This window comes from Vulpes vulpes, chromosome 13 (genome assembly GCF_048418805.1).
Source record: "Vulpes vulpes isolate BD-2025 chromosome 13, VulVul3, whole genome shotgun sequence".
Lineage (NCBI taxonomy): Eukaryota > Metazoa > Chordata > Mammalia > Carnivora > Canidae > Vulpes > Vulpes vulpes.
In genome coordinates this window covers 82,853,093-82,880,154 of record NC_132792.1, presented here as the reverse complement: position 1 = coordinate 82,880,154, position 27,062 = coordinate 82,853,093, and the positions used below count along the sequence as shown (strand labels likewise).

Here is a 27,062-nt window from a genome sequence, read left to right as displayed (position 1 = left end):
CTCCCCCAACTCGTGCTTGCTCTCTCACTCTCTCTGTGTCTCTCTCAAATCAATAAATAAAATCTTTTTAAAAAAAAAAAAAAAAGGATGCTCACGAAAATTAAAATGCAAGCTGCAGTTTGGGAGAAAATATTTGCAAAACCTGTAACTGACAAAGGACTTAAATCCAGATAATTTTTTTAAATGTCTTATTCTCATAAAAGAAATAATAATAACAAGACATACAACCCAATTTTTAAAAAATGGGCAAAATATTTGAGCAGACTTAAAAAGAAGATATGCAAGTAGCCAACAATCACATCGAAAGATGTTCAAAATCATTGGTCATTAGGGAAATGCAAACTGAAATGATAATTAGATGCCACTACACATCTACCAGAGTAATTCAAATTAAAATAACTGATAAACCAAGTATTGAAGAGGATGTGGTGCAACAAGAACCCCTAGACAGTGATCTCTTGACAATGTAAAAGGGAATAGCCACTTTGGAAAACAGTGCAGCAGGTTTTTTTCAAGTTAAACCATATAGGGCAGCCCCAGTGGTCCAGTGGTTTAGCGCTGCCTTCGGCCCGGAGTGTGATCCTGGGGTCCCCGGATCGAGTCCCATGTCGGGCTCCCTGCATGGATCCTGCTTCTCCCTCTGCCTGTGTCTCTGCCTCTCTCTCTCTCTCTCTCTCTCTCTCTCTCTCTCTCTCTCTCTGTGTGTGTCTGTCATGAATAAATAAATAAAATATTTTAAAAAAAAAAAGTTAAACCATATAATCCAGCAATTCCTCTCCTGGGTGGAAACAACCCAGTCTCGTACACAGATATTCCCAACAGCAGTTTTCACGACTGTTAAGAACTGGAAGTAACCCAAATGTCCATCAACTGGTGAATGAATAAACAAAACATGGTATATTCATAAACAGAGTAGAACTCAGCAATTTTTAAAGAACAGACTGCTAATATACATAACAAAATGGATGAATCTCAAAAATTCACGCTATTTCAAAAAAGACACGCAAAAGACAAGGTGATTTCATTTATATGAAATTTCTGGAAAAGGCAAAACTGTAAGGACCGAAGTTAGATAACTGCATCTGAGACCAGGATGGGGGCCGGGCTTGGCTTCAAAGAAGGGTAAGGAGATAATGGAGGTATTCTAAAAATCAGTTGTGTTGGCGGTGGCACGACTGTATGAATAAATGGGTGAATTTTATGGTATATATAGTATACCTCAAAAGCTGTTAAAAATGATTCTTAGAGGGACGCCTGGGGGCTCAACAGTTGAATGTCTGCCTTTAGCTCAGAGCATGATCTTGGTCTGGGTATCGAGTCCCACAACGGGACTTCTCTGCCTGTGTCTCTGCCTCTCTCTATGTGTCTCTCATGAATAAATAAATAAAATCGTAAAAAAAAAAAAAAAGATTCTAAGAATAGTCCAAGTGGGCTTTCCTAAAGCAGAAAAAATAGACGAGTGTGGGGTATATTGTAAATTTGCCTTTGTCTTCCCTGGCCTCCCAGGCTCAGGAAGCAGCCAGCCATTCAGCAGAGGAGGAGGCAGGTAGCGGCCTCAGAGCATGCTCTTGAAGCCAGGTTTGACCACGTCCTAGCCAGGAGAGCTTGAGCAGCTATAAAGTTTCTTTAATCATACTCGTCATCAGTCAAGTGGGAATTGAATCGCCTACAAGGCAGGATTGTCTCAGATGAGACCTTGTACATAAGGCCCTTAAGACACTGCCTGGAACACACAAGGCCCCCAGTAAATGCTAGGTGTGACCTTTTCTTATATGTGGTTACTTGAGATTGTAGACTGGGGTGGTCATAGGGAAGACATGGGCGGGGTTGTCAGCTAATGATTTTAATGTTTGGAGGTTTTTTTTAAGATTTTATTTATTTATGAGAGACACACACAGACATGAGTTTTGTTTTGTTTTTGATAGTTTCTGAAAGTTGTTTCTAATTAGAATTTTAGACATTCTGTATGAAATCAGATTCAAGGATGGACAGAGATTAGGAATCACAAGATAGCGTGACAATTTCCACACAGACTCAATATCCACCAGATGTTTGAAAAAACAAATGACAGAAACCTATTCGATCATTCTGTTATCCGAGGGATAAAATTGAGTGTGCATATTTTAAATGTTCAGACCTAGACTTGAGCTTTAGAAAATGCCATGTAAATAAATGCCTTCTGACCTGAAACTGTTTTTAAGGTGCATTTGATTGTGGCGGTGGACGTTATCCACGACGTTCCCATAAAAAGTTCCGTCAGTGGGGCATCTGGGTGGCTCAGTGGTTGAGCGTCTGCCTTTGGCTCAGGGTGTGATCCCAGGGTCCTGGGATCGAGTCCCACCATTGGGCTCCCTGTGTAGAGCCTGCTTCTCCCTCTGCCTGTGTCTCTGCCTGTCTCTCTGTGTGTCTCTCATGAGTAAATAAATAAAATCTTTAACAAAAAAAAGTTCTATCAAACATTTATTTATGCTTCAGTTTATTCCAAAAAGGATTTATTGCTGCTCACAAAGTTATAATACAAAGTAATAAAATAACTGAAAATACAGCAGAACGAGATTAGGAACAGAAGATAAGTTATATGGAACCAGAAGTAAAATTAGCATCCGGAGTGTAGGCCATGCCCTACACACACAGGAGAACTGACTCCAAAACGGGACCTGTCAGCTTGCCTGCAGTCAACTCAGTGATGTGAATAAAAACAGTAGAAGAGCCATAGGGCTCCAAAGATTAAAAAATAACAATAAAATATAAAAAGCAGTTGCTTAAGAAATGCAAAAAAAAAGTATTCCTGATACTAAAATTTTAGGTATTTTCCATAAGCCACCTTAGGAGGAATATCAGGTAATGAGCATGAGGAAGAATGTTTTTACACTCAACCTAGTGAGAACTTCCACCTGCACCACGTGTGAAAGCAGTTCTTCCCAAGACCTGCGTGTATATCAAGAGCGTTGGCTCCAAACCACTGCCCAACATTCCCTTCAGGAGACAAGAAATATGCTTTTCGTTCTTATTTCAAAAGTGAAAAGGGGCACCTGGGTGGATCAGTGGGTTAAGCGTCTGCCTTCAGCTCAGGTCTTGACCTCAGGGTTCTGAGATTGAGCCCCACGTCAGGCTCCCTGCTCAGCAGGGAGCCTGCTTCTCCTTCTCCCTTGCTCTTCCCTCCTCCTCAAGCTCTCTCTTGCTCTCCCTTTCAAATTAATAAATAAAGCCTTTCAAAAAATGAAAAATATAACCGAAAAGTTGTATCAGCAGGGATATTGTATTCTTAACATTTCCTATTGTATGATTTCCATTGTAGAGCAGTTATGAGGAATTTAAAAGAAAAAGAAAAAACTTATGCATCTGAGAATCCCAGGTTAGCTTTGTACTTCATGTGGAAAGGGAGATGTAGATGGCAGAGGAAATGTAACACGAAAGGAGGAGTTAGATAGTTGCATTTATTTATTATTTTAATTTAAATTTTGATTGAATAAGAATGATCCTACAAATATGTTAAAGCCTTGCCTTTTTAAAAGCAAGTTTAAATTTGATATTATAATTTTTACTTTCTATAACACAACTCAAACTTTCTTTTTATTATTATTTTTTAATTTGAGTTAATACACGATGTGTAATAACTGTACAGCTCAGTTACTTGGTAAATTTATAGGTTATGCTATGTCAAAACTCTTTATTTTTTTCTCTCTTTTTTAGATTGTATTTATTTATATGACAGAGAGAGAGGGAGTGTGTGCACAGGTGCACAGGTAGGCAAAGTGCCAGACAGGCATGGGGAAGGGAGAAGCAGATTCCCCGTGGGGCAGCAAGGGAGTCTGACTGGGGCAGGGAGCCCAAATCTGGCCAATCCCAGGACCCCAGGGTCATGATCTGTCTGAGCCAAAGGCACTGAGCCACCCCAGCGCTCCCTATGTCAAAGCCCTTTAAATAAGAGTAACAAATGAAATGTTTACGTATTTCAGTTGCTAAACACATTAAGACCAGAGGGCAATTCTTGTTCAGTAATACAGAAAAAAACTAAGAAATGTCATTTTCTTTTCATACTGTCAATTTCTACATATCTCACTTTTCAAAAGCAAGTTACATTTCTCTGTAAATCATCCTTTTTTTTCAGGCACACACACACACACACACACTACACTAAAATTAGTTTTATTTAATATTATTCATCTTAGTTGCTAATGGAGGCATACCAAAATTACTCCTCATCTTTATCTCCCAGTTGGTTTACCAAATGCTTGAGAATTCTAGGCTGGTCTGGACAACTGGTTAAGTACAGCTGCAGAGGCTGCATTGACTAACTGAATAGTTAATGATTTTACAGAATCATTTCTTTGTTGTTATTTTTCTTGTTGAGATGGTGGTATGGGGGCTGTGACTTTTAAGAGCCTTTATCTTTTAGAAATAACAATGAAATAAAATGATATAAGAGATTTGCCACAAAATAATAAATGTGGGGGAAGGCATGAGTTATTAAAAAAAGAGAGAGGTGGAGAGAGAGAATTGGCTGTGTGTTGATAAACGTGGAGCTGAGTAATGAGTGGCCTGGGGAATTCTCTCTACTTTTGTAAGTTTGAAATTTCCCCTAATAAAAGGCAGAAGCACCAGCAGTGGCAGCTCTGAAGTTTTCCATGAGGTGTTTAGAACCCCTTAAAAGTAAACATGGGGAGTCCTGGGGACCTAACCAGGTCCACCATCTTTGTTCACCAGCCACAAAGCCGAAGCAGAGATTGTTGCTGCTTGTGTGCTCCTTTGGTGTTGGCCAAAGCATCTGCTTTAAAAACACAGCGCCCACGATTCCTGTTTTACTATGGCTATCAACACTGACCCCGGAATCATGCATCTTGGCTCTTGATGCAAGCCCTCCTCTCTAATTCTGTCTCAGAGGCTTCAGCTCAGACTGCTGAAGATAAAAAATGACTCTGACACCTGATAAAGACAGGAAGGAACTTTATGCAAGAAACTACTACACTGAGGGTTTGCAGGAAGGGAGAGAGATGGGGCTCGACTCCAAATATCACCGTGACACAGAGGTTATCACTGTCTTTCAAGACCATCTTGACAGTAGAAAATAGTATTTCTTATTTGGGGAGTGTGTGTGTCTTCATATGGCTCTTAAGAGAAAAAAAATTTTAAGGAAGCCTATAAAAACTCTCGTACCGGAGTGACAAGAGCAGCAATGGGAGATTCCAGAAGGAACCATAAATCTAAAAAAAAAAAAAAAAAAGGGAACCATAAATCTAGCAGGACAAAAACTGGGAGGTTCAGCTACTCTCCCTCATATCGAGAGTTTCCTTCACTGTCAGCTGTGGTAATTTGGATTTGTTGGTGACAATGGGTGACATGGGCAGCCAGACCGACATGGTGCAGGACATGGCAGGCCTTTAAGGATTATCCGTGATGCTAGGATGTTGGAACCTCATGAAGCTACACTCTGGGTGCCTTGCTCCCACTGTCCCTTCTAAGGCTTTGTGCCTAATTGTGTACTCATGATTTTATTTTTCTTTTTTCAAAGAGGGCCCCACAGTACTCAGATCCACCCTTGTATGGAATTGTGAAGCTTCAAGAAAAGAACCAGCCCTTTATTTTTTTTTTCTCCAAAAAATTGATGCTGATTCTTAGGGAGCATGGCAGCCATGGTGAACATCAGGTGTTGGAAGCCCCAGACCCTTTGGTGCAGATCAGAGATGGGAATGGGTATTTCCTGAGGCTGCTGTCAGGCAGATGATTGATGTGGGAAGAGATAGAAATACTCTAATGAACAGGTTTCTGAAAATTTACATAACTTCTTTTATATTTAGCAACTGATGTGTTGTCATTTGCTTCCATAGCACTGTTAATTTAATTTGGGTAATTTTGGAAATACGAATTCATAAAGGCAGCTCTTTGAGAGAAGGCAAGGGCTTGGTTTGGAGGGTGCTGCCTGCCATAATGGATGAAATTGAGCTCTGTAGCGGCATGGGTTTGAGGGAACCAAAAATCACTGTTCACATGTCACTTGTAGTTTTAAAAAATGTCAAAAAAAAAAGTGAATTAGTATTCCCCAAAGAGGGAAATTTTAAAGGTTTCCTTTTTTAAAAAAGATTTTATTTATTTATTTATTCATGGATGACACAGAGAGAGAGAGAGAGAGAGAGAGGGAGAGACACAAGCAGACTCCATGCAGGGAGCCCAGCATGGGACTTCATCCTGGGCCTCCAGGATCACACCCTGGGCCGAAGGCGGCGCTAAACTGCTGAGCCACCGGGGCTCCCCTAAAAATTTCTTTCTGATGTACCTAATGCTTCTGGGCCAGATTGAACCCATCTGCTCAATCATGGCTATTCATAATCATGGCTCACAGAAACTTTAAAAGACAATAGCTAAAACAGAACTTACCATTGTAATATGCATGCTTTTCATTGCTGAAGGGGCAGTACCACTAGGCAGGTGATTGCATACTAAGAGCTTTAAAATTATTGTTAAGGGCGCCTGGGTAATTTAACAGGCTCCATGCATGGAGCCTGTTTCTCCCTCTGTCTGTGTCTCTGTCTCTGTCTCTCTCTGTGTCTCTCATGAATAAATAAAATCTAAAAAAATGAAATTATTGTTAAAATAGCAGTTGTATATATAGTTGATGAATGCCACAAAATTATCTTTGACTAGTAATTTTCATTTGGGAGAACTTTCTGGAATGACAAGAGTGACAAATTGAATTCAGCGATGATAACACAGGTGCATCCATTTTTCATTCTGCTGATCTCAAGTCCTGTGCGTTTTACTGTGAAGTCGACTCCTACAGGGAAAACAACTCATGTGCTACCTGCAAATTTTTTTTGGCAATTTCTTTATACTTTTAACTTTTTAAAAGATTATAACATGTGCTTTCTTATTTCTAACTCTTTTCAAATTTTAGGAGTTCTTCGACCATGTGAAGAAGCTCTGGGATGATGAAGGCGTGAAGGCGTGCTTTGAGAGGTCCAATGAGTACCAGCTGATTGACTGCGCACAATAGTAAGTCAGCTTCTGAGCGAGGCCTGACCTCTCTGAAGCTACCCTTGCACCCACAGTTATGCTGCCTTCCCAGGGTCACTGAAGTCACTTGAATTCAAGGAACAAAGTTTTGACATCTTACTACAGAAACCAACTTTTAAAATGTCACATGTTTCATAGACAAAAAGTAAAAATCCAATAGGATTCAGTGTTTTGAAGAACCAGAAGCAGGTGTATTCATTTTAGCATGATCATTGTTTCCTGTTCCATTTTTTTTTCGCTTTCCATAAAATTACAGGCATATCCATAAATTAGAATGTTTTTAGATAGTCATTATTATATTTTGACTTTGGAGCAAGGCCCCCATATTAAATTTTAAATATTATCAACATCAGCAATTGAACCCAATCTCTTACTTAAAGTAATAAGTTATCATCCTATAATGTTAGAAGTAGACCAGAACCTTAAAAGTAGATAGTAATTAATATAATAAGTAAAGCTTTGATGAAAACAATGTAATGAAGAGAAATATGAAATAAGGAAAGGACTCTGGTGCCTTGGCTGGCTCATGATTTTTCCCTGAAATGCTCATTTTCCTATTTTCTTTTGCTGTTTTCAATTCATTCTATAACTCTCAGATAAAGTGGGCCCAAGAAAAACGTTAATCAAGAACTTATAGATATGCTTGCTATTTTGATGATAAAAACTATATTTAAGGTTTTTTTAAAGATCTCTTGAGGCAGCAAGAAGTGAGTACTTTTTCATTTTAAGTCTATAAACTGTAAAAACTCATACCTGCAGAAGAGATTCCATAAGCATTCCCATGTCTGGGAATTCCCAATATTTGGAACCCGCTGGTGGAGCTACACTGAGAATACTGATTTCAAGGAGAGAGTAGCATGGCCACCCAGCCCTTTCTCATCCAGAGGAGTTCAGGCACCTATGTCTTGTGACAGCCACTGAGAGAAACCAAGGGCAAGGGCCTGAGGAGGGGGTGCTGGATGTGTCCCCAGCAGTGACAGGAAGCCAGCTGGGTAATGGAAGAGTGGCCATAAACAGAAGAGAGAGGTCAATGGGGCCAGGCCCTCCTGAGCACCAAAGGTCCTGCCAGGGACCTTAGATTTTCTTCCAAATGCAGTGAATGACTGTCAGCTCAATGAGTAAAATTGTCAGGGTCACCTGGCTGCCATGTGGAGAATTAAAAGAAGGGAACCAGGGTCCTAGCGGGATGGCCCAGGTCAGATGGCAGCCATGGAGGTGAGCCCTGGGACCCAAAGGGGCAGAATTAGGCAGTGAATTGGAATACCAGAGGTGGAAGAAAGTGGGGATCAAGAGGACAACAGAGAAGGTCACAGTGCCATTCATTGAGAGGGAGGACCCTGGGAGATATTGTGTAGGGGAGGACAGGGGACAATATCAAACTCCGATTTGGAGAAGTTAAGTTTGAAACACCTACAGGGATACCCAAGGGGAGAGATGAAGCAGACGGCTGGTTGTAGGAGTTCAGAATTGAGACTGGCAGGATATACAGAGGAGATGGTCCTGGAAAAGGAAGTTCAACCCTCAGAGGTTGGTTTCAGGAGGAGGAGAAACCTAAAACTGTATCTGAGAAGTAGGTGGAGAGGGGGTCCTTCAGAACAGGGAAGAAGATCTCAGGGTTGAGATGAGGGAGGATTGATGATATTAAGAAGATTCACTTAACCTCCTTAGGATGATGAGCAAAAACTGGCTCATCCTCCCCCCAGTCCATGAGCACTTGGTCCGCAAGCATCTGGTCTGCAGCAGGTATGTCTAGCAAGCGGTTTTGGTGTGACCAGGCTAGTGTAACAGAGACAGCACCCACCTGCTGCATACACCCTGAAATGAGCACCAAAAGCATTAATGGCCCTCCACCGTATATGTGAAAAAAACTATTTACTACTTAAAAATTTTTATAAACTAGAAAAGTATTTTAAATTTCTCATTTCCTGCCATGCTTAACCATTCCTTCAAGGCTTACCTGAAATCAATATTCCCTTTTTAAATTAGCATGCCCTGGAATTTACATTTGTGAATCTATTACAGTCATTACTCTCGTGTCTCGTGTCGTTTGGTACACATACTTACTTGCTTCCACAAGAGCCAGGCAGGTTTAGATTTGGATGTGGAGTGGGGCGAGCTTCCCAGGGGAGCTCAGATGCACCTTGGAAGGTCTCAGGAGGCACACCACTTCCCAAAGGGCCTTCATCTTTCTTTCTGGCTCTCACTAGCTCTTTCTCGAACATATCATCTCAGTTATTTCAATGTCCCAGTGGTGCTGTAGAGATTGAAAGAATATCCTAAGTTAATGCTAGCAATGGAAATTTCAAGCACAGCTCATAATAATATTAAATTCACTTACATTGGGACGCCTGGGTAGCTCAGTGGTTAAGTGTCTGCCTTCGGCTCAGGACATGACCCCAGGGTCCTGGGATTATTGAGTCTCGCATCATGTTCCCCCGCAGAGAGCCTCCTTCTCCCTTTGCTTTGCCTATGTCTCTGCCCCTCTCTCTGTGTCTTTCATGAATAAATAAATTTTAAAAAGTTTTTAAAAATAAAGATGTCAATGTAAGTGAATTTATTATTTTTTATTTTAAAATATTTTATTTATTTATTCATGAGAGACACAGGCAGAGGGAGAAGCAGGCTCCGTGCAGGGAGCCCGATGCAAGACTCGATCCCCAGACTCCAGGATCAGGCCCTGGGCTGAGGGCAGATGCTAAACCTCTGAGCCACCCAGGGATCCCTACATTGACATCTTTAAATGTTGATGTGAATACGTGCTTTATTGTCCTTTCCCAGTATTTCTTGAGCAGGGACGTCATGAGGGAGCGTCACAGTGCTACTCAGTGTCGAATTAGGAATTTCTCCTTCTTAAGAAGAATCTAGCACCACTCTTAATTTAACATAGAATACGCAAATACAAATGTTTGAAAAAGAAGTGGTATGAGCCTTGGCAACAGGCAGTTAGGATTCAGATCTCGGCTCTGTCACCAACAGTCATGTGAGAGTCTGGGCAAACTCATGAGGACAGTTATGGGTCCCATTCTCATACGGTTCTCAGAGGATTAAATAAGCATATCTCCAAAGTCCTCAGAATAGTGCCTGTGACCCCTAGATGAACTCATGCTGTTATGTCACCAGTGTGGAAGCTGAGGTCCAGAGAGGTAAACTAAGGCACGTAAGATCATAGTTTCCCACAAAAGTAGACGGCACAGAGCCAAGATCTGGCATTCCTTTGGTTCCATCCTCTCAGGTTACTGACAGCCATGGGCACAAGCTGCCTCGTGTGAGGTCAAGACTCCCTCCCAGACTTGGAAGGAATGAGACACCAGAGCTTCAGTTATACTTTCTTAACTCTGGGCCCAGCAGAATCACAGAAAGCAGTTCCCCGCCTAGACCTCACTGTCTAGGTCAATCCTAGCTTCTACAGCATTGCTTTCTTTATCCATTTTAATACATGTGGGAATCTAGTTGGATCAATAATCTTAGTCTCTTAATAACTGTTGTTTTTCCTCTAAACTCAGATTTTGAGATGGAGTCGAGGGATCTAAAAAACAAAGACTATTTCAGTAACAGTTGTTAGACTAACACAGGGCTACCAAGGTGTATGTTGCCAAATTAGATGTTAAAGAAATAGAAGCTGCCTCCATCAGCCATCACCATCCCTCCAATAAAAGAAAGGACGTTTCAGCATCAAACCAATGAAGGGACATGATCTCAGAGGAAAGCCCTAAGACCATGATACTCAGGCCATTTTGTCCAACACACTCAATTTTTAATTCCTCAGGAAATATGTCTTATTCCTTCTTAAATGTTCAGGTGAATGTTTTTTCATGAAGTCGGTGCTCCGTAGGTGCTATTTGAAATAAATGCTAATTCTAGCAAAACAGGAGCCTGGTATTCACTATGGTACTGATAAAAATCCCTTTAAAAGTGCACACCCTACCCTAGATTCAGGCTCTGTGGCCTCCTCCTTCCCCCTTGTAGGTCGCCAGTGCTCTGACACATTTTCTTTTTTCCTCCCATCAAAATTGTTCTGAGAAAAGACCTGACTTACATCTTGGTGTGAATTTAGTCACTATGTTACCTTGCTCCATGGTTTTGCATTTTGAACCTTAATGCTTATTATGAAGGGAACAATTCTAAGCTCCATTAAAGTAATTCCTTCCATGGCAGAAATCAGGGGAATATTTTGGGGAAGAGGTGCTTCTCAGTGATGCTGAAATTCTGTTAAAGCAGAACTGCTGGTGAAGAGCCTGGGAACATCTGGCAGTTCCTTAAAAGCTTACAGAGGTACCTGGGAGTTCCACTCCTGGATATTTGCTCAAGAGAATTAAAAACATACATCCACACAAAATCTCGTACATGAATGTTCATGGCAGCATTATTTACAAGAGCCAAAGAGTGCAAACAACCCAAATGTCCATCAAATGATGAGTGGATACACAAAACAGGATCCAACACAAATGGAATATTATTTGGAATAAAAAGGAATGAAGCGCTGATTCATGCTACCACATAAATGTACCTTAAAAACATTATAATAAGTGAAAGAAGCCAGACACAAAAGGCCACCTATCATATGATCCAGTTTTTATGAAACGTCCAGGATCGGCAAATCCACAGAAATGGAAAATAGATTACTAATTGCCAGGGGCCTGGGGGCAGGGGAAATGGAGAGTGACTGCTAATGGGTGTAGGATTTCTCTAGGGGATAATGGGAATATTCTGGAACAGGATAGTACAGACTATACTAAAAATCACAGGGTTGGTGAATTTTGTTTTGTGAAATATGTTATGTGAATTATATCTCAATCTTAAAAAAAAAAGATTATGGAGGAGGGAGGGATTCAGGGCAGGAAAAACAATGGGAACACTCGTCAAGATTGGCCAGGGGGGCAGTCTCCTCACTGAGCCTGGAGACCTCTTGTCAACCACAGGTGAAAGTCTATACATGCATTTACAAGGCCTGCTTTTGCTTTTCATAAGGCCTCCATCACTCACAAATACATGCCACTCTAGTTCTGCAAACATGTACAAACAAATGGAAGCCCCCAAATTATAAAGCACCCATGGCATAAAAATGAAAAGCAAGCTGTGGTGACCTTTATTATGATATTTGGCATGTGAGGAGTGGAAACTTGCTCAGGCTACTTCAAGAAAAGGGGAATTTGTTCTGAGTCTCTTTGGAAAACCACTATTGAGGCAAAGGCACTGTGAGGACCAGCTCTTTTGTTCCCACCCTCTGGGCATTTCAACTTTGCTTTCCTTGTCTGCTCTTCTCATCCCTGGATCCTGAAGGCAGGCCCACGCTGAAATCTGCAGGCCTGATCCCAGAGGAAACAGATCAGTTTTGCTAAAGGCCGGCAGCCTGCATGTGGCCACGGCCTTACCTGCTGTCCCTGGGGCCCGCGGGCTCAGCCAAGGGCCACCACCACAGCAGAGGGTGCGGCGAAGTGGGCCAGCCAGGACTGACCACCCTGGCCAAGGGCTGTAACTGAGCGTTAAGTATTGTACTTTGAGTAAAAAGGAGTGCCTGTGCAAATAACCAGCGATTATATTTTATCCAGAATTGCCCAGTTCCCATTGTGAAAATTAAGAGACAGTCTCTACCACATTATCCCCCAAAATGCATTTCCTTTAAGTCCTAATAATAAGTGATTATGTAGCCATGGAAACAGCTATTTTGGGAGAAAGAAAATCAGAGAAAATTGGATCTTTAGAACAGATTTATAAAATCAGACTTTGCTTAATGTAACTTGAAACCCTACTGCTCACAGAGTAGGTTCTTAGGCTTTGTACAGTTGTTTACAGGATAAGCACTTCTAAGAGTGCTTCGGTTTGAATAATTGGCTTTAGAATGCTCTCAAAGAGAGGGAATGTGCCAAAAGAGAGAAAAGAGTCTCGAGAAAGGTACAGTGTTTTTTCTGCTGCGTCCCTGTCTGCCTTTGACCATCTGTCAGGAGTCTTGATGACCACATTGCTATCATTTACTCTCCAGCACTATTAGGTTCTCATGGCTCCCAAATCCTTGAATCTAAGCTTTCGGGACAATTGGGAAATTATTAGCAAAAATTAAGTCTCAACTTCAAAGTTGTTTTCTTTCCAGGTCATTTTAAAATCAAAGAAACTGTATTTTAAAACGTGAATGTTACTATATAACATTGAATTCATTAAGTATATAATCAACCACTTGGGTGCACGTAAATGAAGATCTCATTTTGATCTTCATTTCTAGCCAAATTTATTGTCAGATTACTTTTCTTGGTCTGAAGAATCAAAAATGTTCCGTTTATGGGCAGTACAGTCCAGTTTGTTTAGGTATGAAGAATAAATTTAGTGGCAGGGTAAGGTAGGTAGGCCACATATCTCAGAATAAGCCCGTCAGCCCCTGGTTATATCCATTTCTTCCACACCCATTTGGAAACCCTGCCCTGAGATGGAATTTTTATTGAGAGGGCTGGCTTAACACAGATGCTTCCGTGTCCACGCTCACCTACGACCATACAGCACTTCTGACCCCAGGTGTCTCAGGTGTTTTCCCACACCAAGCAACTCTCTATCACACCAGCTGGGTGTCCTCCAATTTAACTCAATTCTGGGGGTCTACCTGGAGACCATGTCCGATGCCACAGGCTAAGGGCTCAATCCTACAAGATTGCCTCCACTTCAGAAGCCAGTCTCAAGCAATAGGTCTGCAAGTTTTCTTTTCTTTTTTTTTTTTTTAAGATTTATTTATTTATTCATTCAGAGAGAGCGAGAGAGAGGCAGAGACACAGGCAGAGGGAGAAGCAGGCTCCACGCAGGAAGCCCGATGCGGGACTCGATCCCGGGTCTCCAGGATCACACCCCGGGCTGCAGGCGGCGCCAAACTGCTGCGCCACCAGGGCTGCCCGGTCTGCAGGTTTTCTACAGCTTCTGTCCCACTGTTGACAACTCACAGAACTCAGGGACACTTACATTTACTGGCTTATTAAAGGAAATGATAAAGGATACCGAGAAGCAGCCACATGAAGAGATGTGGGCAAGGTCGGGGAAGGTCTCGAGCACAGGAGCTTCTGTCCCCATGGAGTTGAGCTGTGTCAGCCTCCTGGTGGTGCATGTGTTCACCAACCTGGAAGCTCTCCAAAGAGCTTGTGGAGGCTTCATTAGTAGGCATGATCTGTCCTTAACTCCAGCCCCACTCCCTTTTCTGGAGGATGGGGTGGAATGGAGCTGAAAGTTCTAAGCTTCTAATCATGATCTGGTCCTTGCAGTGACCAGACCCATCCAGGAGCCCACCCAGAGTCACCTCATTAAAATAAGAGACACTCCTATCACACAGGAAGGTACAGGGATTTATTTAGGAGCTTGGTGTAAGGAATGGCAGTCAAAGTCAAAATATTAGAACAAAAGATGCTCCTAGTGCTCTTCCCACCTAGGAATTTACAAGGGTTTCAGAAGCTCTGTGCCAGGAATCAGGATCAGAGACCAATAGGCATTTTCCCCCCTATATCTCAAATGTGTAAGCAAAATTTTTAAATCTTTCAGAAAACGACTCCCTTGAGTGGAGGATCCTGGTGGGTTCTCATACATCACCTCAGTGAATCCTCAGGCTTCCTACAAAGAGAGGATGCTGAGATGGGGCTGCAAGTCCTGTCCCTTCCAGCACATGACACTACTTTCTGCTGTTTCCCATTCCCTAGATATAGTTAGATTCATTCTGAAGGCTGTGAAAATCAAGCCTCTGAATTATAATAATAAATAATAATAATGTTTTTGCTGCCTTAGAGCTGTAGTTCCCCAATTATTTCTTAGAACCCTTGTCAAACAGTGTCCTGTGTGGGGCCCCAGTAGTGAGGAGGGGTCAGCAGCAGTGAGGAGCCCTGCGTGTCACCATTAGCCTGGCCCATGCTCCTTATGGAGGCTCAGTTGGTGCCAAGGAGTGCACCATGGGGCCCATTTTAGAGACCAAGTCCAGTTTCCAAAGTTGTAGTAGCAGGCCCAAATTCAGTTTGCACTAAATACCAAACCATAGTCCTATTTTACTAGAATAAATACATCAAACCAAAGTAACATTTTATTAGAGAGAGATTTATTTTAGATGGTCACACGAATCACATTTACTTATGAGATCTGTGTGGCCATTTTCATAAAAACAGAATTGAAACTCAGTGCTCACAGATGACATTGAGCCTTTCACTGGGGCTCAACATCTGGTTCCTTCCTGCTGGGAGAAGGTGTTTGGGAATACTCTGGTTTATGTATATCAGTAACAGCAAAGAGTAGCAAAAACAGGGTTGTTGTTATTGTTTTAATTTGCTTTGTAATCACAAGAAACATTTTAAGATAAATTATGCAGAATGTGAAAAGGACAAGAGTAAGAAATTTTCTTCCAAGTTGGACTCCTAACCAACCTCCTCACATTTCTAAACATACACACAAAGTCTGATAGACACTTAAAGTTTTTCACTTTTTAACTTTTATTTATTTATTTTTAAAATTTTATTTATTTATTCATGAGAGACACAGAGAGAGGCAGAGACACAGGCAGAGGGAGAAGCAGGCTCCATGCAGGGAGCCCGATGCGGAACTCAATCCCCGACTCCAGGATTACGCCCTGAGCCAATGGCAGGCGCTAAACCTCTGAGCCACCCAGGAATCCCCAGATTTTTAACTTTTAAATGCACAAAGATAGTCTCTGTGCCACATTTTCACCAGTAGTGACGTGGCAGTTCCTCTGTGATGAGAGCCTGGGCTCACCCCCAGGACAGGCCTCAATGCAGCAGGCTATACTGCTTGCTGGTCAGGTGTTGTGCCATCTGGACAGGAGCCAGCGCGCTCTTACAGCCTTCTTTCCAAACAGCAGCACAACTGCAAGAAGTTGAAAATCTGTGCATAACAGCTTGATAGGAGTTTGGGGTACACAGGTATTCACGTGTGTCAAAACAGCAAGTGTACAGTCAAGATTTGTTTCTTTGGACTTAAATTTTACTTCAACAAAAAATATCGTGAACAAATATTTATTTAAGTATTTAGGAGGAAGTGAACTGGTATCTCCATTTCTTTGAAATGCATCAAAAATAAGGCAGCTAGAGAGATATGTGACCTTTTTTTAAAGTACGGTAAAATGGTAATGGCAAAATCTAGATAGGTATTCAAGTATCCACCAAAAAATTATTTCAGGTTGTGTGTCTGAAATGTTTCATAGTAAAATGTACGGAGGGGAATATACATGTGTACAGATGTGATCAAAAGTCTACAGAAAAATAAGTTACATAGCAGCACAAGGTAACACATCAGTGGTTCTCCACAAATGATAATATGCCGCATAAGACATTTGCCTGTAGGAGCGTTTTTATTACAATTCTCTGAAGTGCTTGCTGAATTCTTCTAAAAATTTCCAAGGACCCCAAGGACCTCAGATTGAAAACCACTAAATACTTGTAAAAACAAAGGATACGGTTTCAGAAAGACTTACAGGTGTGTCTCGTATTTCTAAGCTTCCAAGTGTAGCTGCAAAATAGTTCATAGTTGTAAAAACTTACCAGGTGAGGCACTCTTCTGTGCACATTACACAAGTTAACAAATTAATCCTCACACTAACCCAAAGAGGAGGAAACAAAATCACCTAAGATTACAAGGACTATACCGTGCCATATTACTACATGATTTATAACAAACATTATATGAGCTTCAAATGTGTGCCAGGCACTGCCAGATGCTAGATTGTAAAGATGATAAGGCATGGCCTTACACTTATAAATACATGGATTTTCACAAGGGCACCCATTTTCTCAGATTCTGAAGTCACTCTCATCTACCTTCCATTTCTGTCCAATTCATATCGTAAGCATAGTTCGCAGGTGAAAGCCAGGATGGGGTGCCTGGGTGGCTCAGTGGTTGAGTGGTTGAGCGTCTGCCTTCAGATCAAGTCATGGTCCCGGGGTCCTGGGATCAGGACCCACATCAGGCTCCTTACAGGGAGCCTGCTTCTCCCTCTGCCTGTGTCTCTGCCTCTCTCTGTGTCTCTCGTGAATAAATAAAGAAAATCTTTAAAAAAATAAAATAAATAAATAAATAAATAAATAAATAAATAAAAGCCAGGATAGATTTTTTTTTTTTTTATAGAGGTCCTCACGGTTCAAGAAAGTGAAAAAACTCACAAAAGGGGGCAAATATTTACATATCATGTATCTTATAAGGGGCTTGGATCCTGATTATATAAATAACTCCTACAGCTCAATAATAAAAGGTTAAATAAGTTCAATATTAATGCTTTTATCAATTTTAGAGTGAACAGAGGATCAGAATAGATGACATTTCCCCAATAAGGTATGAATTTACATATTTAAATGGCCAATAAACTCATGAGAAGATGCTCAACAGCATTAGTCACTGGGAAACACAAATCAAAACCATAATGAGATACCACTTCACAACCACTAGGATGGCTATAATCAAAAAGTCAAGGGCACTTGGGTAACTCAGTTAGGCTTCAGCTCAGGTCATGATCCCAGGGTCCTGAGCTGAAGCCTCATGTCGGGCTCCCTGCTCAATGGGAAATCTGCTTCTCCCTCTCCCTCTACCTGCCACTCCCCCTGCTTGTTCTTTCTCTCTTTGTCAAATAAATAAATAAATAAATAAGAAAAGTCAAATAAGAACAAATGTTGGCAAGCATGTGAAGAAACTGGAACCCTCATATATTATTGGTGGGAATGTAGAATGGTACAGCTGCTTCAGAACACAGTCTGGCAGTTCCACAAAAAGTTAATCACAGAATTACCATGTGACCCAGCAATTCCACTCCCAGATATACATTCACGAGAATTGAAAACACACATCCACACCAAAACTTCAAGACAAATATTAACAGTAGCAGTATTCCTAAGAGTTGAAAAGTGGAAACAACCCAATGCCCCTCAGTTGCTGAATGGATACCCAAAATGTAGTCTGTCTATACAATGGACTATTATCTAGCTATAAAAAGGAAAGAAGCACTGATATAAGCTACAACATGGAAGAACCCTGAAAACATGATGCTGAGTGAAAGAAGGCAGACACAGAAGGCTACATGTTGTGTGATTCCATTTCTATGGAATGCCCAGCACAGATGTACAAAGGCAGAAAGTAGATGGGGTTGCACTGGGCTGAGGGAGCGTGAGGGGGGCAGATGAGGGGCAACTGCCTAATGGGTACAAGGTTTCCTTCCAGAGTGATGAAAATGTCCTGACAGTGATTATGGAGACGGCTGTGCAGCTCTGAATAAGCAAACCACCATTGGATGGTGCCCTTCAGATGCACTTTAAATTGAGATCCCCTGTTGTAACTAGCTTGTTGGATCTTGGACACCTCAGTAAAATTAATTTGGAGACTGCTGATCATTGGGATTTCCTAATTTTAGGGCAGGGGGAGAGATGCTATTCCAAAGGGGTGAACAATTGCTCAATAGAAGTTCCTATTCCTTACCCTATACAGTGCATTCTGGCTCACCTGTGTGCACAATCTGAGTGCAGGGACAGTAGTTGTGCTGTGGAAGGTATTCAGTAGAAGACACATAACATTTCACATTTTGCACGTTCTTCCTTTCTAAATCAAGAGAGAAAAGAGAAGAAAGGAAATGCAAAAGCGAAAACACTGATTTAAACTATGATTCCTGGGTTCCCTGGGAATCATAGTTTCAGTGGTTGGTTCACAAGTCATTGTTGGCTGCTTGCATGGAATTACTGCTTACCGCTGCATCCAAAACCATGCCTGCCTCATAGTAGGTGTTCAAAAAATAGTTGTTAAATGGGATGGGCTTTTATAACTTTTGTTTCTCTGTGTTCTCTACCATTCATCATCTACCATTCTCATGTACACAGAATTTTGCTGTAAAGTTGTAAAACTTAATTAGGGTTATTACTCATTCAACAAATATTGAATGAGTTGTCAACAACGTCAGGCCCTGCCTGGAGAGGAGGAACTCAAAATGCCATGGAAATAGCTTCTTATAAATTTACCCGCTAACTTCCATGATGATTATTTTTTAGAGATACTGAGACATATTTCCCACATGGGAATCATAGTTTATTTTTATTTTTTAAATATTTTATTTATTTATTCATGAGAGACACAGAGACAGAGAGAGACACAGAGAGAGACACAGACACAGGCAGAGGGAGACGCAGGTTCCATGCAGGGAACCCGACGCGGGACTCGATCCCAGGTCTCCAGGATTATGCCCTGGGCTGAAGGCGGCGCTAAACCGCTGGGCCACCCGGCCGCCCTAAGTTACCTATCTTTCTTACACCAGACCACACTGATCACATAATTAGAATCTGTGAGATGAATGAAAAGCCACCTTTCAAATACAAGTTTATTCTTTTATTGTTTTTAGATTAAGGAAATCTAAGTACAATTAGAATTTCCATTTGCTCACTAGCACTTTTATTCATATGACCACAGTGAAGTGCATGATATGCCTTGCTTCTCAATCTATTTTATATTACTGTGAATCTGGAATTAATATTTTGCATTAAGATGAATGTTATGCATTATTTCTATGAGGAAGGAATGAAAGAATCTTCGTACCAGCTATCTGAGGCAGGTGGTAACTGCTAAGAAAGAAATCGCTTTGCTATAGTCTGCGAAGATCCACACAGTGACATACCTTCTAAAATCTATGAGACTTAATAAGTCGTTTTTGCAAAAAAGAAAATTTTGTATTACCCTCAACTGGACATGTTTAATGAGATCTCAGATCTCTTTTAAGATAAGAAACAGCGTGAAGTAAATGGAGATTGGAAGGTCTGTTTCTTTTTCTGGTTCTTCCTCTGACACGTGGTGTGATCTGAACAAATCTGCATAATTGGTCTGTGAAAATAGAGAGCCCCGGGGGCACCCCTCCTCAGAAGGCTCTCCTCATCCAGAAGTCCCTACAACTTCTTTCTCCACCCTTGGTCAACCACATGCTTCCACAATTCAAATCAAAAGGTCGACTTCCTCGTACAGACCTAGAGTCTGTAAAGATCAAGTAGGACACTGTCATGGGCCAGTGGCAGAAAGGAAACGCCAGGATGCTTCTAGTGAGCAGGAACCATGTTGAATGCAGTTTGTGGTGGTTTCCTTATTCTATTTCATGTAAGGACATCAAAGAATTCACAGTTTCACGCTGTAGTTTAAGTAGAAATTCATTTATCTTTGAGTTCTCCTTTAACCCCTACGCTACTCAAAAAAATACATATTCCTTTTTTCTGTCATATGCTAAGATTCACCATTAAGTATTGTTTTGCAGATGTTAATCTTGGCTGGGACTTACTATATTTAGGACATGGTTAATCATGTTCTGAGGCAGCCTAGTGATGAATTTATCAGGAAAGCTCAGCCAGCACCTCGATGCCCCAGTTGTGCAGAACCTTCCATGAGAAGAAACACTGGGGGAACTAAATACCTCTGCTTTATGGAACATTATACAAGCATCACATTTGTGCGTTACTTATCTATCATCCCAGAGCTGTGAACTCAGTAAATATTTGTGGAATACGGGCATGAACTGGAAGATTCTAGCCTCCCCCATCAAAGATGATAGAACAAGAATACATATCCACTATATTTTAGTTGAAGTATCTTGCACCTGATGAGTTAGTTCAAAACCATTTTAAAGTTAACATTTTAAAAATATATATATTGATTTTTGGCCTCCTTTAAGCCACCAGTGTTCACTGTCTCAAAGAAAACTGAATCTTACATCATAAAACATTACAATACATTATAAAAGTGACAAGAAATATTCTGCTTTGTTACAGGGCTTTTTACATTCTAAATAGAAGCGTTAAAACAAATTATTTGGGGGCACCTAGGTGGCTCAGTCAGTTAGGTGTCTGACTCTTGGTTTCAGCTCAGGTCATGATCTCAGAGTCCTGGGATCAAGCCCCTTATAGGGCTCCACACTCAGCGCTGAGTCTGCTTGAGAGTCTCTCCCTCTCCCTCGGCCTTTCCCCACCCCTCGCTCATGCATGCACTTTCATTCTCTTTCTCTCTCTCTAAAATGAATGGATAAATCTTTAAATAAATAAATAATTTTTAGTAAGTCTCACTAAATTAAGTTGTATTTGGTTTCTAACATGGTTTTGCTTCTTAACTAAAGATACCACCTTAAACTAACAAATTTTTATGTTCAGGCTCAAAAGCTTAATTGCAGCTCTTCCTTGACCAAGAGTGATTACCATGCTTAGACTTGCATGAACACTAATGGTCAATGACTTCTTCCCTTCTATACATAGTAGGGATTAAACCAGAACTGAAAGGACTTTTTAATGGTTCTCAGAATATGCAGTCGTTAGAACTAGTACACTCTATTCTTTGGTCATGAGTATTTGAAATCACTTGACTTAAGCTTAATTTAACTGTGAGATGATGTGACTTATAAGCTGTGTCTCATGGCAGGTCATATGCAGCATTGATTAGGGATATGAGAGCATCAGCAGCTCACACAGGTTCCCAGGAGCAGCAGTAGGACACCCCCACCCCCATTGCCACCTCCCAGGACTCTATCCACACTAGCCCTGAGGAAGCTTCCAGGTTCTGACCATCTGATTTCATTATACACACAAGGTACACCAACAGGAGGACGAGAAAAGGTTCTCATATGCAGTGAAATTTACTGTCTTGTGTGCACATTAACAATTTTTTAAACTCGCAAGTTGTAAGCTTAATGTTCCAGTTTAAAAAAAAGAAGTGAAAAAAAAGTGAAAAAAAAAAACAAAAAAAAATTTAAAAAAACAAAAAAAAATAAAAAAATAAAAAAAAGAAGTGATGTGAGTGGCACCTGGGTGGCGCAGCGATTGAGTGTCTGCCTTTGGCTCAGGGCGTGACCCCGGGGTCCTGAGATCGAGGCCCACATCAGGCTCCCTGCAGAAGTCTGCTTCTCCCTCTGCCTGTGTCTTTGCCTCTGTGTGTGTGTGTGTCTCTCATGAATAAATAAATGAAATCTTTAACAACAACAAAAAAAGGGTGATGTGAGAACAAGCCAGCTCCCCGGTTCCACAGAGTAGCCCTGCCCCACATGCAGCCTGGACAAGCCCATGTGCAGTCCTACTCATCTGCCCCAGATCTGTAGCCGTGAAATCGCTCTCTGCGTCTGCAGGATGCCCCACCAATGTCCGTTAGACAGCCAGACAGCGTGAGATACTGCCAATGTTTCTATGCAGGGAAATAAGCTTATTTGATGTGTTTGTTTTCCTTCTGTAGTTTACTTTCTGCTCATATTTTTCTCTCCCTCTGAGGCAGGAACCCCATCAAAGGAGTAGGTTTTCTTTCTATAGAACATTCTGTAAATGGAGGCATCTCATAGAAATATACACAGTCCGCCTTCTCTTTTTCACCTAATCTACTCCATATGTTCCCTGTGAGATCTGCAAACATCCATCACAAATTGCTGGGAAGAGGGCAATTTAGATAATACACATTTTCTCATAGTAAGTTTTATAGTAAATCTGTTCATATTGTCTCAGGGTTTCTTCAAATGAAATTATGCAGTGTATACCGTTTTGGTCTGGGGTCTTTTTAGCTCAAATTAAGTTTTTAAGATTTATTCATGTGTTGAGTATGGTTACAGCTATTTATTTTCATTACTACATAGTATCCAATTGTAAAAATACACCACAATTTATTTTTTCGTTCTGTTCATGGACGGTTGGGTTGCTTCCAGGTTTTGGCTGTGACAAATAACGATGCTCATTTTGTTCTGTAACCCGATATACATGTGCAAGAGTTTCTCTAGGGTGGATAATAGACATGGAACTGGTGCTCAAAGGGGATGCATATTTTAACTTTACTAGATAATGCTAATTTTTTCTCAAAGAAATGGTGTCTACTGACCTTCTCACTAGTAGTGTATGAGAGTCTTTGTTGCCTCACATCTTTGCCAAAACACACTGTTTCGGGACTTTGCCTTAATTATTCTGAGGAACTTCTTTTGATTTAATGATTTTAAACAGTCCTTCCCAGTGCCAAGGCCTGCTGAAGGCATTATTACCCAATGTTAGATCATAGTTTCATATGATGCATTTCCAGGTTTATAAATGAAGAAACGATGCCCAGCAAGGAGCTATCTTGGCCTTGGTCACACAAGTAATCACACAGCTTTGCCCAGGACAGAAAAGAAGAGCCCGGTGCGCTACATCCGTCAAGACCACACTGTACCCACTCCCTCTGTTTTCACGCTGCTTCCTGTAACAGGAAAGTCCAAATTGTCTCAAACTAAGACTGAGCTAAAGTGAATCTAGAGTTATGCTTTAGCAAACCCCAAGCGGGAAAAGTAATATTTCGAGACTTCTTAAAAAAAAAAAAAATGATTGCCATTGACTTTTTTCTAAATCCAGAACTTTCTTTGTTACAAGGAGGACTAGGAAGGAATATGGAGCCCCCAGTTCTGTGAACATCTAGGACAAAGTGATCATTTCTTTACTCAGCACCAAAAGAAACCCTGGACTGTCCTTAAGGGCCAGGAGTATCTAGATTTAATTTTCAGCTTGTTATCAGATTGGTAAATTATTCAGTACAGAAAAGGAACAGGGAAATCCCTATGTTAGTGGAGTTGTAGATGCTGAATTAGACCGTCAGGACATCGGGAATTCATATACTCCCTACACCACCATGAGATCTAGGAACCCAGACATTACCAGCCTGCACACACAGCAATGTGGAAGCCTACTCAAATGCAACTTTACTGTTTCTAACTCTTTCTTGTTCTCATTTTTATTTTTTTAAAGATTTTATTTATCCATTCATGAGAGACAGAGAGAGAGAGAGAGAGAGAGAGAGAGAGAGAGGCAGAGAGAGAAGCAGGCTCCATGCAGGGAGCCCAACATGGGACTCGATCCTGGGTCTCCAGGATCACGCCCTGGGCTGAAGGCAGGCACTAAACTGCTGAGCCACCCAGGCTGCCCTCTCCTTCTCATTTTTAAAACCTTAACATCATGTTAACATAATGTGAGGTACGATGACTTTGCCATTTCCCATGGTTTGAGGACTCTTGGAGTTTTGTTCTGAAATAAAAAGTTGATAGAAACAATTATATATGTGATATATCCAGTAATATATATGTATGTGATGTAGTCCTTGAAATGGTCACCAAGTGAATATATCTCCAATGCCATTTCCTTTGGATGCATTCATACATTCAGCAGAAATTTATTAAATATCTGTGTGTCTGAGTTTGATCAGTACCAGGTGTAAGGTCAAGAACCGAACTGTCACCATGGAAAGATCTAAAAGAACAGACTGCTACTGAGCAAATCACAAATATATAACATAGATACAAATTGTGGTGAGTAAGGAGGAGCTCTGAAAGAGAATTCAAGGCATAACATTTCAAAAATACTGGAAAACTACCTGTGAGAAGCCAGTAATAATTTAACACACATAATAAAACTGTGTTTCATATATATTTAGTTGCCTCTTTTATTTTGAAAGGTCTTCAGATTTAGCAAATGATCCTTCTCCAGTGAAATCAAGCCATATATCCTGCTTAAATATCTCACGTTTAAACATTTGTATTGGTTCAGAGGAAGAAAGACTAGGCCATATTAAGCCAAATTAAAACATATTTTCCTTCCTGATTTTATGATAAAAATAACTGACTGGCTTGACTAGAAATGTCTGTACTCTAATCAAAATTTTCTTACAGTCCCTAAGAAGAAAGTTTCTACTTTGGCTATGGGTGTTATAAAGTAGTGTCATAACTACAGAATTTCTGACTGGCCCCTTGATTGTAAACTGTATATAGAGGGTACCGTACTTACAATATTTTACCTACAACTTTTCAACTTTATAATGGTGTGGAAACAATACAGATTCAGTAGAAATCATACTTGAAATTTGAAATTTGGATCTTATCCCAGATTAGCAATGTTCAGTAAGTTCCTCTCCAGAAATGCTGGCAGCAGCAGTGACATAGCTCCCAGGCAGCTACGGGATCACAAGGATAGTACACATACAACCATTTTGTACTTCTATTGTGTTTGTCACTTTCCATACATTCAATTACATGAGATAGTAAATGCTTGAGACAGTCAATGCTTGATCATAAAACAGGCTTTGTGTGAGATGATTTGGCCCAGCTGTAGGCTAATGAAGTGTTCTGAGCATGTTTAAGGTGGGCTAGCTCAGCTATGGTGGCAATAGGTTAGATGTATTCAGTGCACTTTCAGATTAGGATATTTCCAACTTAACAATGGGTTTTTTTGGATCCCTGAGTGGCACAGTGGTTTAGCGCCTGCCTTTGGCCCAGGGCGCGATCCTGGAGACCCGGGATCGAATCCCACGTCGGGCTCCCGGTGCATGGAGCCTGCTTCTTCCTCTGCCTATGTCTCTGCCTCTCTCTCCCTCTCTCTCTCTCTCTCTCTCTCTCTCTGTGTGTGTGTGTGTGACTATCATAAATAAATAAATAAAAAGAATGGGTTTTTTGAGATATAGCATATTGTAAATCAAGAAAGGCCTGTATTCTTTCTTTGCACCATGAATTAAGTCCAGAAGATTCTCACGTGCAGTCAGAATTTCCACAGGACCAAAATTTCCCTTGGTGATCTTTCATACACTCAAGATAATCTCTCCTTCACTAGATACATGAAAAAGAAAACATGCTAGTCAGAAACAGAGCCTGGAGGTTTTCACCCTTGATGGAATGTAAAGAATGGAAAAACTTACCAATAGAATGTAGATGCAGTGAAGGGAGTTGTCCAGGATTATTCCTAAGAATGTGGCTTGAATAACTGGATGAACAGAGGTGACATTTAATAAGTAGGATGATCAGCTTTGGGGGTTAGGACTGGGAATTCAGTCAGTTGGAGGAGGTGCCAAACCGTCTGGCACCCCAGATTCTCCAGTATCAGGAGACAGGGATACAGGAGCTTGGAAGTAAAATTTGCTCTAGAAATGTAAAAGCGAGAATGTGAGCTGTGGATCATCTGAACACAATGGGGATGGCTGGGGTATTGATAGAGGAGAGAAGAGGATGGGGCCTGAGGACTGCTACTACCGAGCTCCTGGGGGTGGGTGGGTGGAGGAGTACTGGCCAAGGGCAAGGTTGTCCTCTTCTGTGTTCCAGGCTGTCCCAATAATCTGAAAATCTGGCTTCTGGAACTCCACCCCATGCTCTAGACTGTTTGCACAGCCCAGAGAGGAGACTTGCCATCAGTTAATGACTATAGTGTCAAGGCATGTTAATTGCTTTTAGCATCTTACTTAGGTCACACTAACCTTACAGTCAATGCAAGTCCTCAGTCTGCTCAAAAGAACAGCTAAGTCACCTTCTTCTTTTAAGCCAAAGATGATCAGTCTTTTATTCTTGTTAACTGATTGGACTCCACCCTGCTCTTCTACTGGTCTCGCTGTATCCATAGAATCTTATTTCTAACGCTTAGCAGATGTGTGGTCTCGGGCCAGTTGCTTAGCTCTCTGTGCTTCTGTTTCCTGACCTGTAAATTGGAGGTGTTAGTAGTATTACTGCATAGGGTTTGTGCAGATGAGATGAGCTAATTCATGTAAAGTGCCTGGAACAATGCCTGGCACATCAGCACTTAATAAACGTTAGTTGTCATCATCCTCTTCATCTATCAAAGTTTCTCGTGATTATATTCCAAACTCTCACCTAATTAGAGTTTGTCATTAGGCAAACTATGGAATATGTCGAGGAACCCAAAAGAAAGGGAGGGTGGATTGGGGGGCAGGGGGGGGGAGAGAAGGAGTTGTGGGCCCTCTATCCTCACTTCAAACAGGTTTTTTTCCTTTTATTTGCTTATCATTTCTAGAAGTGTCTCATGTGAAGAAAGTGTTCTACTACTTTAGAAAAAAAATAGTAACTTTGGGGAATGCCTGGGTGGCTCAGTGGTTGGGCGTCTGCCTTTGGCTCAGGGCGTGATCTTGGAGTCCCAGGATCCAGTCCTACATCAGGTTCCCTTCATGGAGCCTGCTTCTCCTCCCTCTGCCTGTATCCCTGCCTCTCTCCATGAATAAACAAATAAAATATTAAAAAAAAAAAAAGTAACCTTGGCTAAGCTACTAAATAGGATAATGTTCTAGCTCCTCTCAACCACAGTTCAAGTCAGCAA

The 27,062-nt window shown here is 41.1% G+C and overlaps 1 protein-coding gene across 9 annotated transcripts in view; it reads left to right on the top strand.

The window, feature by feature from the left end:
* Positions 1-27,062, top strand: part of GNAL (G protein subunit alpha L) — a 144,516-nt gene that overhangs the window by 92,500 nt on the left and 24,954 nt on the right. For all 9 annotated transcript variants that reach the window (XM_026005979.2, XM_072734867.1, XM_026005977.2 and 6 more), the window contains one exon: positions 6,893-6,990. In XM_026005979.2, coding sequence (XP_025861764.2) covers positions 6,893-6,990 — 98 coding nt within the window. The remainder of the gene's footprint in view (positions 1-6,892; positions 6,991-27,062) is intronic.